Source organism: Alligator sinensis, unplaced genomic scaffold (assembly GCF_000455745.1).
Source record: "Alligator sinensis unplaced genomic scaffold, ASM45574v1 scaffold78_1, whole genome shotgun sequence".
Taxonomy (NCBI): domain Eukaryota; kingdom Metazoa; phylum Chordata; order Crocodylia; family Alligatoridae; genus Alligator; species Alligator sinensis.
The window spans coordinates 2,077,129-2,089,346 of NW_005842171.1; the positions used below are offsets into that span (position 1 = coordinate 2,077,129).

The 12,218-nt window shown below is 42.2% G+C and overlaps 1 protein-coding gene across 1 annotated transcript in view; it reads left to right on the forward strand.

Moving 5' to 3' along the window:
- The window catches only part of NOL8 (nucleolar protein 8), a 22,965-nt gene extending 15,228 nt beyond the window's left edge, over positions 1 to 7,737 (forward strand). The window contains 5 exon segments of the mRNA XM_014520966.2: positions 1,398 to 1,672; positions 2,469 to 2,589; positions 5,342 to 5,412; positions 6,031 to 6,113; positions 6,459 to 7,737. Of these exon segments, the coding sequence (XP_014376452.2) occupies positions 1,398 to 1,672; positions 2,469 to 2,589; positions 5,342 to 5,412; positions 6,031 to 6,113; positions 6,459 to 6,512 (604 nt within the window). The 3' untranslated portion in view covers positions 6,513 to 7,737.
- The last annotated feature ends 4,481 nt before the right edge of the window (positions 7,738 to 12,218 follow it).

Genomic DNA, 12,218 nt, shown 5'->3' on the forward strand with positions numbered 1-12,218 from the left:
GGTGCCTTCTTCATCCTCCCTATATATTTGAAAAAGGACTTTTTATTATCTTTGATCTTGGACGCTAGTCCTAGCTCTATGTCCGCCTTAGCTTTCCTAACAGCCCCCCTACAGGCCCAAGCAGTGGAGATAGCCCCCCACTTCCACCGGGTGTATGCCGCCTTTTTGGCAACCAGGCACTCCCAGACATCCTTAGTGAGCCAGGGAGGCTTTTGGGCACTCTCGCCCCCCTTGCTTCTTGTTGAGATTGTCACCCCTTGGGCCCCGAGTATCGTCTCCCTAAGGAACAACCACCTATCTTGGGCACTGAGTTCCCCTGCCCTCGAGAACCCCAGCGCCTCTCCCACCAGTCTCCTCAACTCGTTGAAGTTGGCCCTCTTGAAGTCTAGGGCTACTGCCTTGCTGCAGGCCCTTGACACCCTGCGCTGGATGATGAATTCCAGCAAGCGATGATCGCTATCACCCAGGTGGTGACCTGGAGCCCCCTTACCAGATCACTGCCTGTGGCCAGGGCCAGGTCCAACGGCATTTCCTCTGGTGGGACTGTGCACCTCCTGGGTTAAGTGGAGGTCCTGTATCTCGGCCAGGAACCTCCTGGAACGGTCCGACCTGGCTGAGGTCAAAGGCTACTGTGGTAGATTTCTTTTTTCTCATCTCCCCTTCTGTATGGATGTCAAACCCAATTGTATTGTGGTCACTAATGCAGAGCGGCTCTTTAACACTTGCCCTTCGCACTGAATCCTGTGCAGTACTAACGACTAGGTCAAGAATGGCCTTTCTCCTCTTTTAGGTTCCAGAACTAATTGCTTCAGGAAGCAGTCTTTTATAACGGCAAGAAATCTAGTCTCTTCATCCTTCCTAACTTGACATTAGATTAACCCAGTCTTTTTGTGGATAATTGAAGCCACCCATTATTAGTGTGTTTTCTGCTGTTGTAGCCTCGCTTATCTCCCTGAGAAATTCTAGTTTGCTGCTGCCTTCCTGGTTCTGGGGGTCCATATTCTATCACCAGACATACTTTATTTCTATTGAAACCTGGGATTTCTATCCAGACAGATTCTATGATACCTGTCATATCACTTAATTGCATGGGAGGGAGTAGGTGAAGATTAGCCCCAACTGATATTACAGGCATAGTATACTTCAAAGTTTCAATTGTTTCTTTACTAAAAGCTGGAATTACTGGGAAAATAAGAATACTAGAAAACAAATGACTTGCTAACACATTCAGGTAATTCACTTCCTAGGAGTTCTGTTATCAGTAACATAATATAAATAATCTTTCAAGGTTGTATCTTTTAATCTGATGAGGTGTGATTTAAGCAAAAAAAAAAAAAAAAAAAAAAAAAGTCTTTCGAATGTGTGTATTCTAATTGTCCTTTAAAATGTAACTCCAGTAAAGCTAAAAGAAAGAAGAAAAGGGAAGAGACTGAGAAATTGCCTGAAGTTTCCAAAGAAATATATTATGATGTTGCTGTGGATTTAAAAAGAATGTTTGGCTCTACAAAACCTATAGCTGAAAAAAATGAAGTAACACCCTGGGACAAAGAGGATGGTGTGGAAGAATCAACTGTATTTGACCAGCAGATGTTAAGCAGCGCAGAAGAAGAATCTGGTGGCTTTACATTTTCCTTTTTTGGTGTGGATATGGACAAGTCTGCAGTGAAAGAAGGTGTGGCAAGAATCTGTGAGAAGCAGGGTTTCTTGGGCAATTATTTAAATGAACCAGCTGTATAGTTGGGTGAGGTGTTAGTCAAGCTTTTGGGCACAAAGTGAAAATGAAAGAAAATATGTAGGTCCTGGTGCTGTTAATAGTTATCTTTTACTGGAAATTATGTTTTTAATAATTTAGAATTATATTGAATAAGATGGCACTCTAGATGGAAAATCATTTCCATGCTGTCAAAAAATAAACTACTGCTTAGATATCAGTAAAGTTTAAAGCAATAAATGTTGATTTTGCTATGTTGATCTTTGCAGGCATTTCCTACAATCTATATTTAAATAACTGTTTTCTACATAAAACTGATCATTTCTCCCATTGGCTCTTGATAGTGTTTTTGAATTATCAAATGGGGAAATGAGTTGGTTTCTTGTCCTGTTCCTCCAGTAAGGGTTGGGAACACTGCATAAGCACAGACCTTCTCTAGAATAAGGGAGGGCTTCAAATGCCTGCTGGTACTCTGGCCAAACTTTCTCTTAGTAAGAAAAACTCTGATCAGATACAGGTACCCTCCCTAAACCATGTTGATACTGACTATGAATTTTCCAAATAGAAATGTAAAGCCTAGGAAGATAGGTATATGTATACCTGCTTGACAGGTACACCACAAAACAATTTTTGGGGAGCATTGCTAAGCTGCTTGAAACCACAGTATTGCTTTGAAATCAAATTTAATTCTTTATCTAATAAGTTTCAACTGGCACATCAGGAAAATAACTATATTTTTTGGTGGTGCTTATTGCAGAACCCTATGCAGTTGAAACAATAAGACCTGCAAGGTTTGTATGGCAAGAGGACCCACATTTCCAGGACAGCAGCTCTGAAGATGACACAGAAGCATCAAAAAATGAAAACAACAAAGAAATGTAAATATGAATTATACTTTGTAGTCATTAAATAGTACTTAAAATTAATGGAATTTTGATAGTGGTAGTCTAAACTAGGACAGAACTTTTTTATTACATAGCTTTCAACTACTAATGTCTCCTTCAAAAAAAAGATTTTTTTTATTGCTCACCTCACTATGAATAGATGTGCATTAAAAAGACAGGCAGGATTTTTAAAATAGTGCCTGGTATGTTTGATCAAAGGCTGGAAGTGAAACCTGGCTTCCTGCCTTCTAAATGTTTTCTGCTATGTAACTATTGCTGAAAACCTCACTTGCACACCTAAACACAGGTGGTTAGATAGGTTTGTCTGAAGTCAGGCAGAAGGTAGGGCAGAGTGGCACCTCAGATACCAATGGCTTCCAAAGAAGCATTAGGTTCCATAGGCTGCAGCCTTTTTTGATGTCAGTAATGGAATGTCTGGGGAGGTTAGTGTTCTGCCATGGATTTCTGTGTGTTTCTGGAACTGAGGTCAAAACCATTTGTTCATTCTTTTATGTAGCCCTTACCCCACTTGTCCAATGTAGACAGCACAAGGACATTGTAAAGCTGAGCGAGTATATATTCCTTCAGCATGGATTCCCAAGGGCAGGTCATGCCTGACCAACATAATTGTCTTCTATGATGAAATGACTGGCTCTGTGGACACAGGAACACCAGTGGATGTGGTATACCTTGATTTTAGAAAGGCTTTTGATAATCATCTCCCACAATATTCTGACAGGCAAGCTATAGGCTAGATGAATGGACTGTAAGGTGGATAGAAAATTGGCTGGAGCATCGGGCTCAGAGGGTAGTAGTCAATGGCTTGATGTCTAGTTGGTAGCCGGTATCAAATGGAGTGCCCCAAGGGTTTTCTTCATTGTCTTCATCAACGACCTAAAAGATAGTATAGAGTGCACCCTCGGCAAGTTTGCAGATGACACCAAGCTAGGGGTGGTAGTAGGTATGCTGGAGGGTAGCGCTAGGATTCAGAGTGACCTAAACAAATTGGATGATTGGGCCAAAAGGAATCTCATGAGGTTCAGCAAGGACAAGTGCAAAGTTCTGCACTTAGAAGACTGAACAGTCCCATGCACCGTACAGGCTGGAGGCTGTCTGACTGGGTAGCAGCTCTGCAGAAAAGGACCTGAGGTTTACAGTGGACAATAAGCTGAATATGAGCCAACAGTGTGCCCATCTTGCCAAGAAGGCTAATGGCATCCTGGGCTGCATTGCTAGGTGTATTGCTAGCAGGTCAAGGGAAGTGATTCTTTCCTTCTGTTCAGCACTGATGAGGCCATATCTGGAGTACTGTGTTCAGGTTTGGGCCCCTGACTACAGAAAGGATGTGGACCAATTGGAGAGAGTCTAGCAGAGGGCAACAAAAATGGTTCAGGGGCTGGGGCACATGATTTATGAGGAGAGGCTGAGGGAACTGGGCTTATTTAGTTTGGAAAAGAGAAGACTGAGAGGGGATTTAATAGCCTGCAAGAACCTGAAGGGAGGTTTGAAAGAGAATGGAACTAGACTGTTCTCAATGGTGGCAGATGACAGAACAAGGAGCAACAGTCTCAAATTGCAGCAAAGGAAGTTTCTAGGTTAGATATTAGGAAGAATTTTCTCACTAGGAGGGTAGTAAAACACTGGAACAGGTTACCCAGAGAGGTGGTGGAATCTTTATTGTTGGAGGCTTTCAAGACCCAGCTAGACAAAACTTTGGCTGGGATGATCAAGTTGAGGATGGTCTTGCTTTGAGCAGGAAGTTGGAGTAGATGACCACCAGAGGTCCCTTCCAGCGCTAATTTTCTATGATTTCTATGATACCATGTTGGTGATTCTTATCGCATTACCTAAGCTAGGTGTTAACATCTGGTAGGACACCTAGGTTAACTCATAATCATGTTGATTGATCTAATCCATTTATTATCTCTTTTAGCAATGTTGCCTCCCCCTATCCCTTTCCTTTCTTTTGTAATTGTTTTTATTTTTGACAGTCTAGTTATAGAATCTGTCAAAGTAGATTGTTTCCTGCAAAAGCCTGTAAATCAATTGGTCTGTAAGGTCCAGCCCTAGCCCTTCCTTTTGTGTGCCTTAAAACTTACCACAGCTTTAACACTAAAAACTTCTGGCCACACAGATATTTACATAATATGTATCTTGTCTAACAATCAATTTTATATACCACTCGCTGGTAAGCAAGTCACCCTGAAGTTTTATATTTTTGGCATTCCTATTGCAAAATTGTTGTAATAAGTTAATTTATGTATAGCAGGGCTTTCTAACTCATCTGGCCCTGTGGGGTGAACAGTATGAGGCTGGCCCCTGTGCCAAATCAGGCCCATTAACACAGCTCTCCCCTCCCACATGCTGGATTCAGCGTCTGTTCAGGCTGGTTGGAAACAATCTTCATGTGGCGTCTGCTTCAGCCAGGTGAGAGAGAGAGACGGGGTCCCAAACTGGTCCCAGGCAGATGCTACGTGCAGTTTGGGTCCCAGAGTGGGCACATGTCCCAGGCCTTGCATGCAGGGCCAGCCAGCTGTGTGGTCTGTGGGTCAGCTTGAGACCCAAGGCCAGCACTGGGGCCAGATGATGGGGCTTCATGGGCTGCATCTTTGACACCACTGATGTCAGAGTAAGGCAGCTTTAAATGGCTCAAGAGTGGGTTTTTTGGTTGTATTTTAATTCACTGTTTTGGCTGTTCTGCTGGCATAGTAGAGTTTGTGACTAAAATTTCTGTCTTTTTTTTCAGTGCTCAGTCTTCCTCACAGAAGGCAACTAATAAGTTTTTCTTCTTTTCCAAAGATGATGATAGACTAAGAGGTAAAACTGAACCTATCTAAATGTTTCCTACAAGACATTGGTACTTAGTAATGACAAATATTAGCTCAACTATTCATGCCTTCCAGTTCTAACATTAATCAGGTCATGACAAAATTCAAAGTTTTTCCCATTTATCAATAATATGAAACTCACTAACACTTCCCAACAGAAAATATGGAGAGTCGTGAGGACAGAGGCTACATGGTTCAGCTTCAGAGTCCTTGTTTATTCCCACTTAAACTGAGGGGTAAAAACCATATTTTAATGTGATTTCTCTATCACTCCTTTAATGGCAAAAAAGAAAAAAAAACAGTTGACATAGCTCTCTGAGTATTTTAGATACTTTCAGACTTATCTGTGGGTTTTCAGTTATTCTTACTCTTCTCTTATCTCAATGGTAGTATTAGGCAATTGCTCACTATTCCTACAATGACAAGGGATAATATAAGTATCTGAATTTGCAATCTTGTATTTGTAGTCTCTGGACAATAATACAAGCATATTCTGACTTCCCCAAGAAATAATAAATCAGATAATATTAGTAACTGAAACTTATAGTGATGAAAGCCATTGAAGTTGTTTAACATGGATCACCATTATTCTAATGTATCTGTGTAGAGGGTCCGAAGCTGTTCTTCAGATTATCAGATCTCCATGAAAACAAAGATAACTGGGAAAACAGGCGTAGGTTATTACTTCAGGTAAGTAAATAAAGCTATTATATACCAACAGGTGTAGAACATAGCATCGTGGGAAGAGGGGTTCCCTGATTTGTTAATTTGAATTTAAAAAAAAATCATTTGAGCCCTTAAAATGACTTAATATAATCCCAAGGACAAAGACCCATGTGAATTTATTAAAATATATATTGTAGGTTTGTGTCTCTAACTTTTTGTTGTCCAGTCACTTAAAGAATTGATAGTTCTGTGGAAGCATAAATCACCTAACTTCTTTTTAACTATAAAAATAAAGCTGATTTAAAAGATCAGCTTTTGGGTTTATAAACTCTTAAATAATACTGTTTTTAAAACTCTTAATATTTCTAGGAATTCCGGAAGAAACATAAAGATGCAAGAAGGAAAGTTAAATCGAAACAATAAATGTATTTTTAAACCCTGACAGCCATCTTTTTTTTCTTCATGAAACTATAAAATTACAGAAAAATACGTGGCAGCAAAGTTCAGTTATTTCAGAACTTTTTAAAAAGGAAAAATATTTCAGCTAAACTGAAAAAAACCTGTTGGAAAGTTTTCAAGTTGTGAACAGATAAGTCTATATATATGCCATTTTAACTGTGAAAATGAATATTTGTTGCTCTGTGGGGATAACTCTTAGTAATGTTGAGGGGTAGTTTTACTTTGCCCCTTTTTTTTCTTTTTCTTCTTTGAATATGTTATTTAAATGTCATATTTTTCAGAGCCGCCTCAGCGTGCAATGCAATATAGAAAGTTCTGAGTTGCACTCAGGTTCAGGTGCTTCAAGGAGGCTGAACAAAGACAGCTTTGACCTGAATGGGAACTAGGAGACTTTCAGCACCTTATGAAGCATGTTCTGAGCTTAGAACAGGTCCTTCTTTGATACTCCTTTGCAAATATTCGAAAGATTTTTCTGTAACTTTCAAAGTAAAAATATACAGTAAGTTTATAAAAATGTTTAAAATATTTATGGAATTACATATTTCTAATTCTTTGCATAAAACCTACTTTTCCATTTATATAGGTATTACACATAAATAAACCTTTAGACAAATGTTATTAGTACAGTATATTTTCTGTTGAGAGGTGAAACTATGTACAAGGTCATATTTCTGTTCCCATAGAACATGCATTGTTAACTGCCTTAGCTAAAGCAGAGCATATATGGTTTTGAGAAATTAATGGCTTTCTTATAGTACCATTTAATACAAGTAGAAGACTTTGTGACATATGTCACTGCAATCTTCTTATAGATGCATGATTTTGTTATAATTCCTAGTTTATTACTGAGCTAAATGGTGTCAATGATAAATTCTGGCTGGAAGTTTAGAGGCTAAGAAACAGTCTAAGTCTACCACACAACTCACAGACAGTGTGGAAGTAAGATTTCTGGGTTTTTTTCACCAAAGAAATTCATATATACTATTGCTGAATTTAGGGGACCTGACCTACAGGAATGCAGAGTTTCCATAACGTCTCTTTCAGAGTTCTGTCTTGCAATGTTGTTTATTCTATGATGGCATCAATATGAATGCTTCTTCCATGATAAAAAATATTTAAGGTAGCATCCCCCTTTAAGGAGGACCCAGTAAACTATAGGCCATTTAGTCTTACCTCGATCCTGGGTAAGCAGGGGAGATTATGCTTAGGGACAACCAACATAGGTTCATTAGAGGCAGGTCCTGTCAGACCAACCTGGTGACCTTCTATGACCAGGTCACAAAAGCCTTAGATTCAGGGGTAGCAGTGGACGTAGTCTTTCTGGACTTTAGGAAGGCCTTCGACACTGTCTCTCACCCCATCTCATTAAAAAACTAGGGAACTGTGGCGTCGACCCCTACGCAGTCAAATGGGTCACTAACTGGCTGGAGGACCGCACCCAGAGAGTGGTGGTGGATGGGTCTTATTCGACCTGGAGGGATGTGGGCAGTGGGGTTCTGCAGGGCTCGGTCCTCGGGCCCGCACTGTTCAACTTCTTCATCAGCGACTTGGACGAGGGGGTAAAACGCACCCTGTTCAAAGTCGCAGATGACACTAAGATGTGGTGGGAAGTGGGCATGCTAGAAGAGAGGAATAGGCTGCAGTCGGACCTAGACAGGTTACAGGGGTGGGCGAATGAGAACAGGATACAGGGCACTGCACCTGGGGAGGAAGAACCAGCAGCATATCTACAGGCTGGGGAACCCCCTTCTCATCAGTGCAGAGGCAGAAAAGGATCTTGGAATCATTATTGATGCCAAAATGAACATGGGCCGACAGTGTGGGGACAAGGTCAGGAAGGCCAACTGCACCTTGTCATGCATCTGCAGATGCATCTCAAGCAGGTCCAAGGAGGGGATCCTCCCCCTCTATGCAACACTGGTCAGGCCACAGTTGGAGTACTGCATCCATTTCTGGGCACCGCACTTCAGGAGGGATGTGGACAACATGGAGAGGGTCCAGAGGAGGGCCACCTACATGATCAGGGGGCAGCAGGGCAGGCCCTACAAGGAGAAGCTAAGGGACCTGAACCTGTTCAGCCTCCACAAGACGAGGCTGAGGTAGTGGCCATTTACAAACTAGTCAGGAGGGACCAGCAGGCATTGGGGGAGTCCCTGTTCCCCCAAATGCTACCAGGAATGACTAGAAATAATGGTCACAGGCTGGAAGAGGGGAGATTCAGGCTAGACATCAGGAGGCGCTACTTCACTGTCAGGGCGGCTAGGATCTGGAACCAACTTCCAAGAGAAGTGGTGCTGGCTCCTACCTTGGGGTTCTTTAAGAGGAGGCTAGATGAACACCTTGCCAGGGTTGTTTGACCCCAGTACTCCCCCAGTACTCTTTCCTGCCATGGCAGGGGGTCGGACTTGATGATCTGCTCGGGTCCCTTCCGACCCTACCAACTATGAAACTCTACATAGGGTAAAATGTTTTGAGGTACCTTTCCTTCATCATATAAACAGAGCTGTTGCAAGGATTGAATCACAGCTAACTGTTGTTCCAGAGTAAGTTTTTGGGGTTTGGATGCAAATGTTTGGCTGTGAGTGGGTTCCATGCCTGCCCCAGTTGAAAGCCAGGTGCTTGACAGTCAGTAGTAAGCAAGCTTATGCCAGGGACTGCACAGGGGTCTGGAAACAACCCCAGTGCAGTCCCCAGCGGGCCAACAGTCAGGTGTTTGTCAGCTGGATCCAGGGACCATAAATACCGACTTTTATATGGGGGGGGGAGTGGGGGAGTGGAGCTAAGATGATGGACATATGGAAAGTTATATGCATTTCATATGACAGCCTGCCAGGGACCACACCAGACTCCCAAACTGGCTCTAGTGCAGTTCCAGCCATGCCAACAATCAGGTGATTGCCAGTTGGGCTCAGGGACCGCACAGAGGTATGGAACAGTGTGGTCCTCACCAGACCAATTAATCAGTTAATTGTCAGGTAGGACCAGGGATGGCACAGGAGTCTCAAACAAACCATGGTGCAGTCCCTGTTGGGCTAACTATAAGCCAATTTGTCAAAACCCTGCACTTGGCAACTCTGGCTGGGCTGTCCACCATGGGTGGGATCAGAGGCTCCCAGCTGGAGGAGCTGAAGGACTTCCTTTGCTGGGGACATTAAACCCCATAACCTGAGACCTAGGGTGCCCAGGACCTAGGTTTGGGGGGAGGCCTCTTGGCCCTGGAGTGCTGGGACCCCAGGATTGGGCAGTGGTAGCCCAATACCAGGACTCCTGTGGGCTATAATTTGATAAAAGTTCCATGTGCAACCCAGCTGGGCTGCATGTGCACTTTTTACAGATCCTGGGTCCCCAAAGGCCTGTCACGCTGGGACCTTTAAAAATAGTTGGGCTGCACATGCAGTTTAAAGGTCCTGGTACACTGGTACCCCAGTATCAGGGAATCTCTCCCTGATCCCGGAGTCCCTGTGTACCAGGGATGTCAGAAAACCATATGTGCAGCCCATATACACATGTAGTTTCTAAGGATCCCAGCACCCAGGGTCCCTAGGATCAAGGAGCCTTTCCCCAAGCCTGGGTCTGGTCGCCCAGGACCTTTGAAAGCTACATTTGCAGCTAAGCTGTCTATAATGGTTTTTTGATATCCCCAGTGAATGGGGACACTGAGACCAGGTAGTAGTTCCTTGATCCTAGGGTACCATAATACCAGGACCTTTTAAAATCTGCATTTTCAACAGCTGCACACGCTGTTGAAAGATCTGGGGCACAGTTAGCCTAAGATCAGGGGGACACTCCGTGATGTGGGGGTCACAGCACCCACCCCATCTGCCTCCTGAGAATGAGGGGAGGAGCAGAAGGTAAGCTGGGAGGCATGGGGTCTAGGAATCGGTTCTACCCCCTCAACCCAATTGGATAGGGAATGGCTGTGTCCTGAACTCTGGGGATGCCCTGTACCACAGCCCAGTACTCAGTTGAGTGTCAGGACATGTCATTGGTCACCCCCAACCTGCCATTCATTCAACTTAAGGCATGATACGGACAAGCCACAAAATATTTCCACATATAATGTGTAACATCTTTGTGGTTTGTTTGCTGTTTTATAATGCTGTAAATTGACTTAAACATGTTGTTTGGTTACTGTTTAAGGTGTGATTAACAGGGTAATCGCATCTTAAGTATAGTATCTGCCAGGGGCCAGTTTAACTAATGGTCTGAAAAGGGGCAAATGAAAGAGAACTTTGTCCAGATAATTGCTTCTCAAGGTAACAGAAAAAATCCACATTTCATAAAAAGCCTCGGAACACCATCATTGTTTGTTTTTTAATTAAAAAATAGTATTTACCTGCTTAAATTCTATGCAGTTTACTTAATTCTCGTAAGATTTCTTCAGCCCTGAAGTCAGTTCTGTTTGATCTTAAGAGCACTACTCTGAATTTTTTTGAGTGACTCCCTTCTCCCCCCCCCCCCCAAAAAAAAAAATAGAAAAATGGCTATTTTGAGTATGCTGAATTATTTATTTACATATAAACATTAATTATTGGGGGGGGGGGGTTCCAGAATCTCTGTGCTATTTTATTCAGTTTCCAAGAAATATTGTTACATGTAAAACTAGATGATGGTAGGGTTAACCTCTTTTTAGGGAAAATGAATGGACACAACTTTGCCCTCTTATGTATAATGTGTTGTATGAAGCATCACACAGATAGAAGACCTTGGGAGATAGGTGAGAAAATATTACACAAAGTAATTTTTAAGGTTTTTTTGTTCCACCACATAGGCACCATTAGCTGCTGCTGTGTTTTCCCCCCTCCTATTAACTACCAACAATCAGTATGTTAGCCATTGAATAAGTATGTGTCAAAATGGATTTTTTCTAGCTCCATCTGCATCAATATTCTGTGATGGAATTATAATCCTACTCTGAAAAACTAACAAAAGTAAAGGATGATAAAAAGTTCTCTTTGTCTCTCTAATATACTGATGATTATACATAGGCTGAAGAAGCAGAACTGTTAAACATTAGTGAGCCTTTACTTTTCTTATCTGACTTCAAGTGCTGTTTGGGGAGGGGAGGAGGGAGAATATATTGTATATGAGATCAGAAAATAATAAATAATAAGATACAGTTTACAATAAAACCAGAATATTCATTTTAACAGCAATGTTAATTTTAATCCACATAGATAAAATTTTCCAGTGGTCTTATCTGTACAGAGCTGAAACCAGTCTAAAAATTGACTTTTTAGGGAAACAAGTAAGTCAAAACGTAAAGTACCTTAGTGCATGTGTACAAATGCCAGGAGTATAAGGAACAAGCAGAAGGAGCTGGAAATCAGCCTGTAAAGAAAGGTATGACCTAATTGATACTGCAGAGACCTGATGAGACAACTGCCTTGACTGGAATATCAACATTGAGAGATATACAGTGAAACGTAAGACAGTTGCTTATGACCAGGGAAAAATCCCAGTTTATGTGGTTTTCTGTCTTCTGTGGAGCTTCTCTATTCTGCCTACTTGCTCAGCCTGCTTCATGCTTTCTGCAGTCATAGGCCTAAATTTTCTTTATTTTTGTGTTAGTGTCTGTCTTATTCATAGATTCATAGACACTAGGGCTGGAAGGGACCTCGGAAGATAATCAAGTCCAGCCCCCTGCCCCAGGGCAGGAAGTCAGCAGGG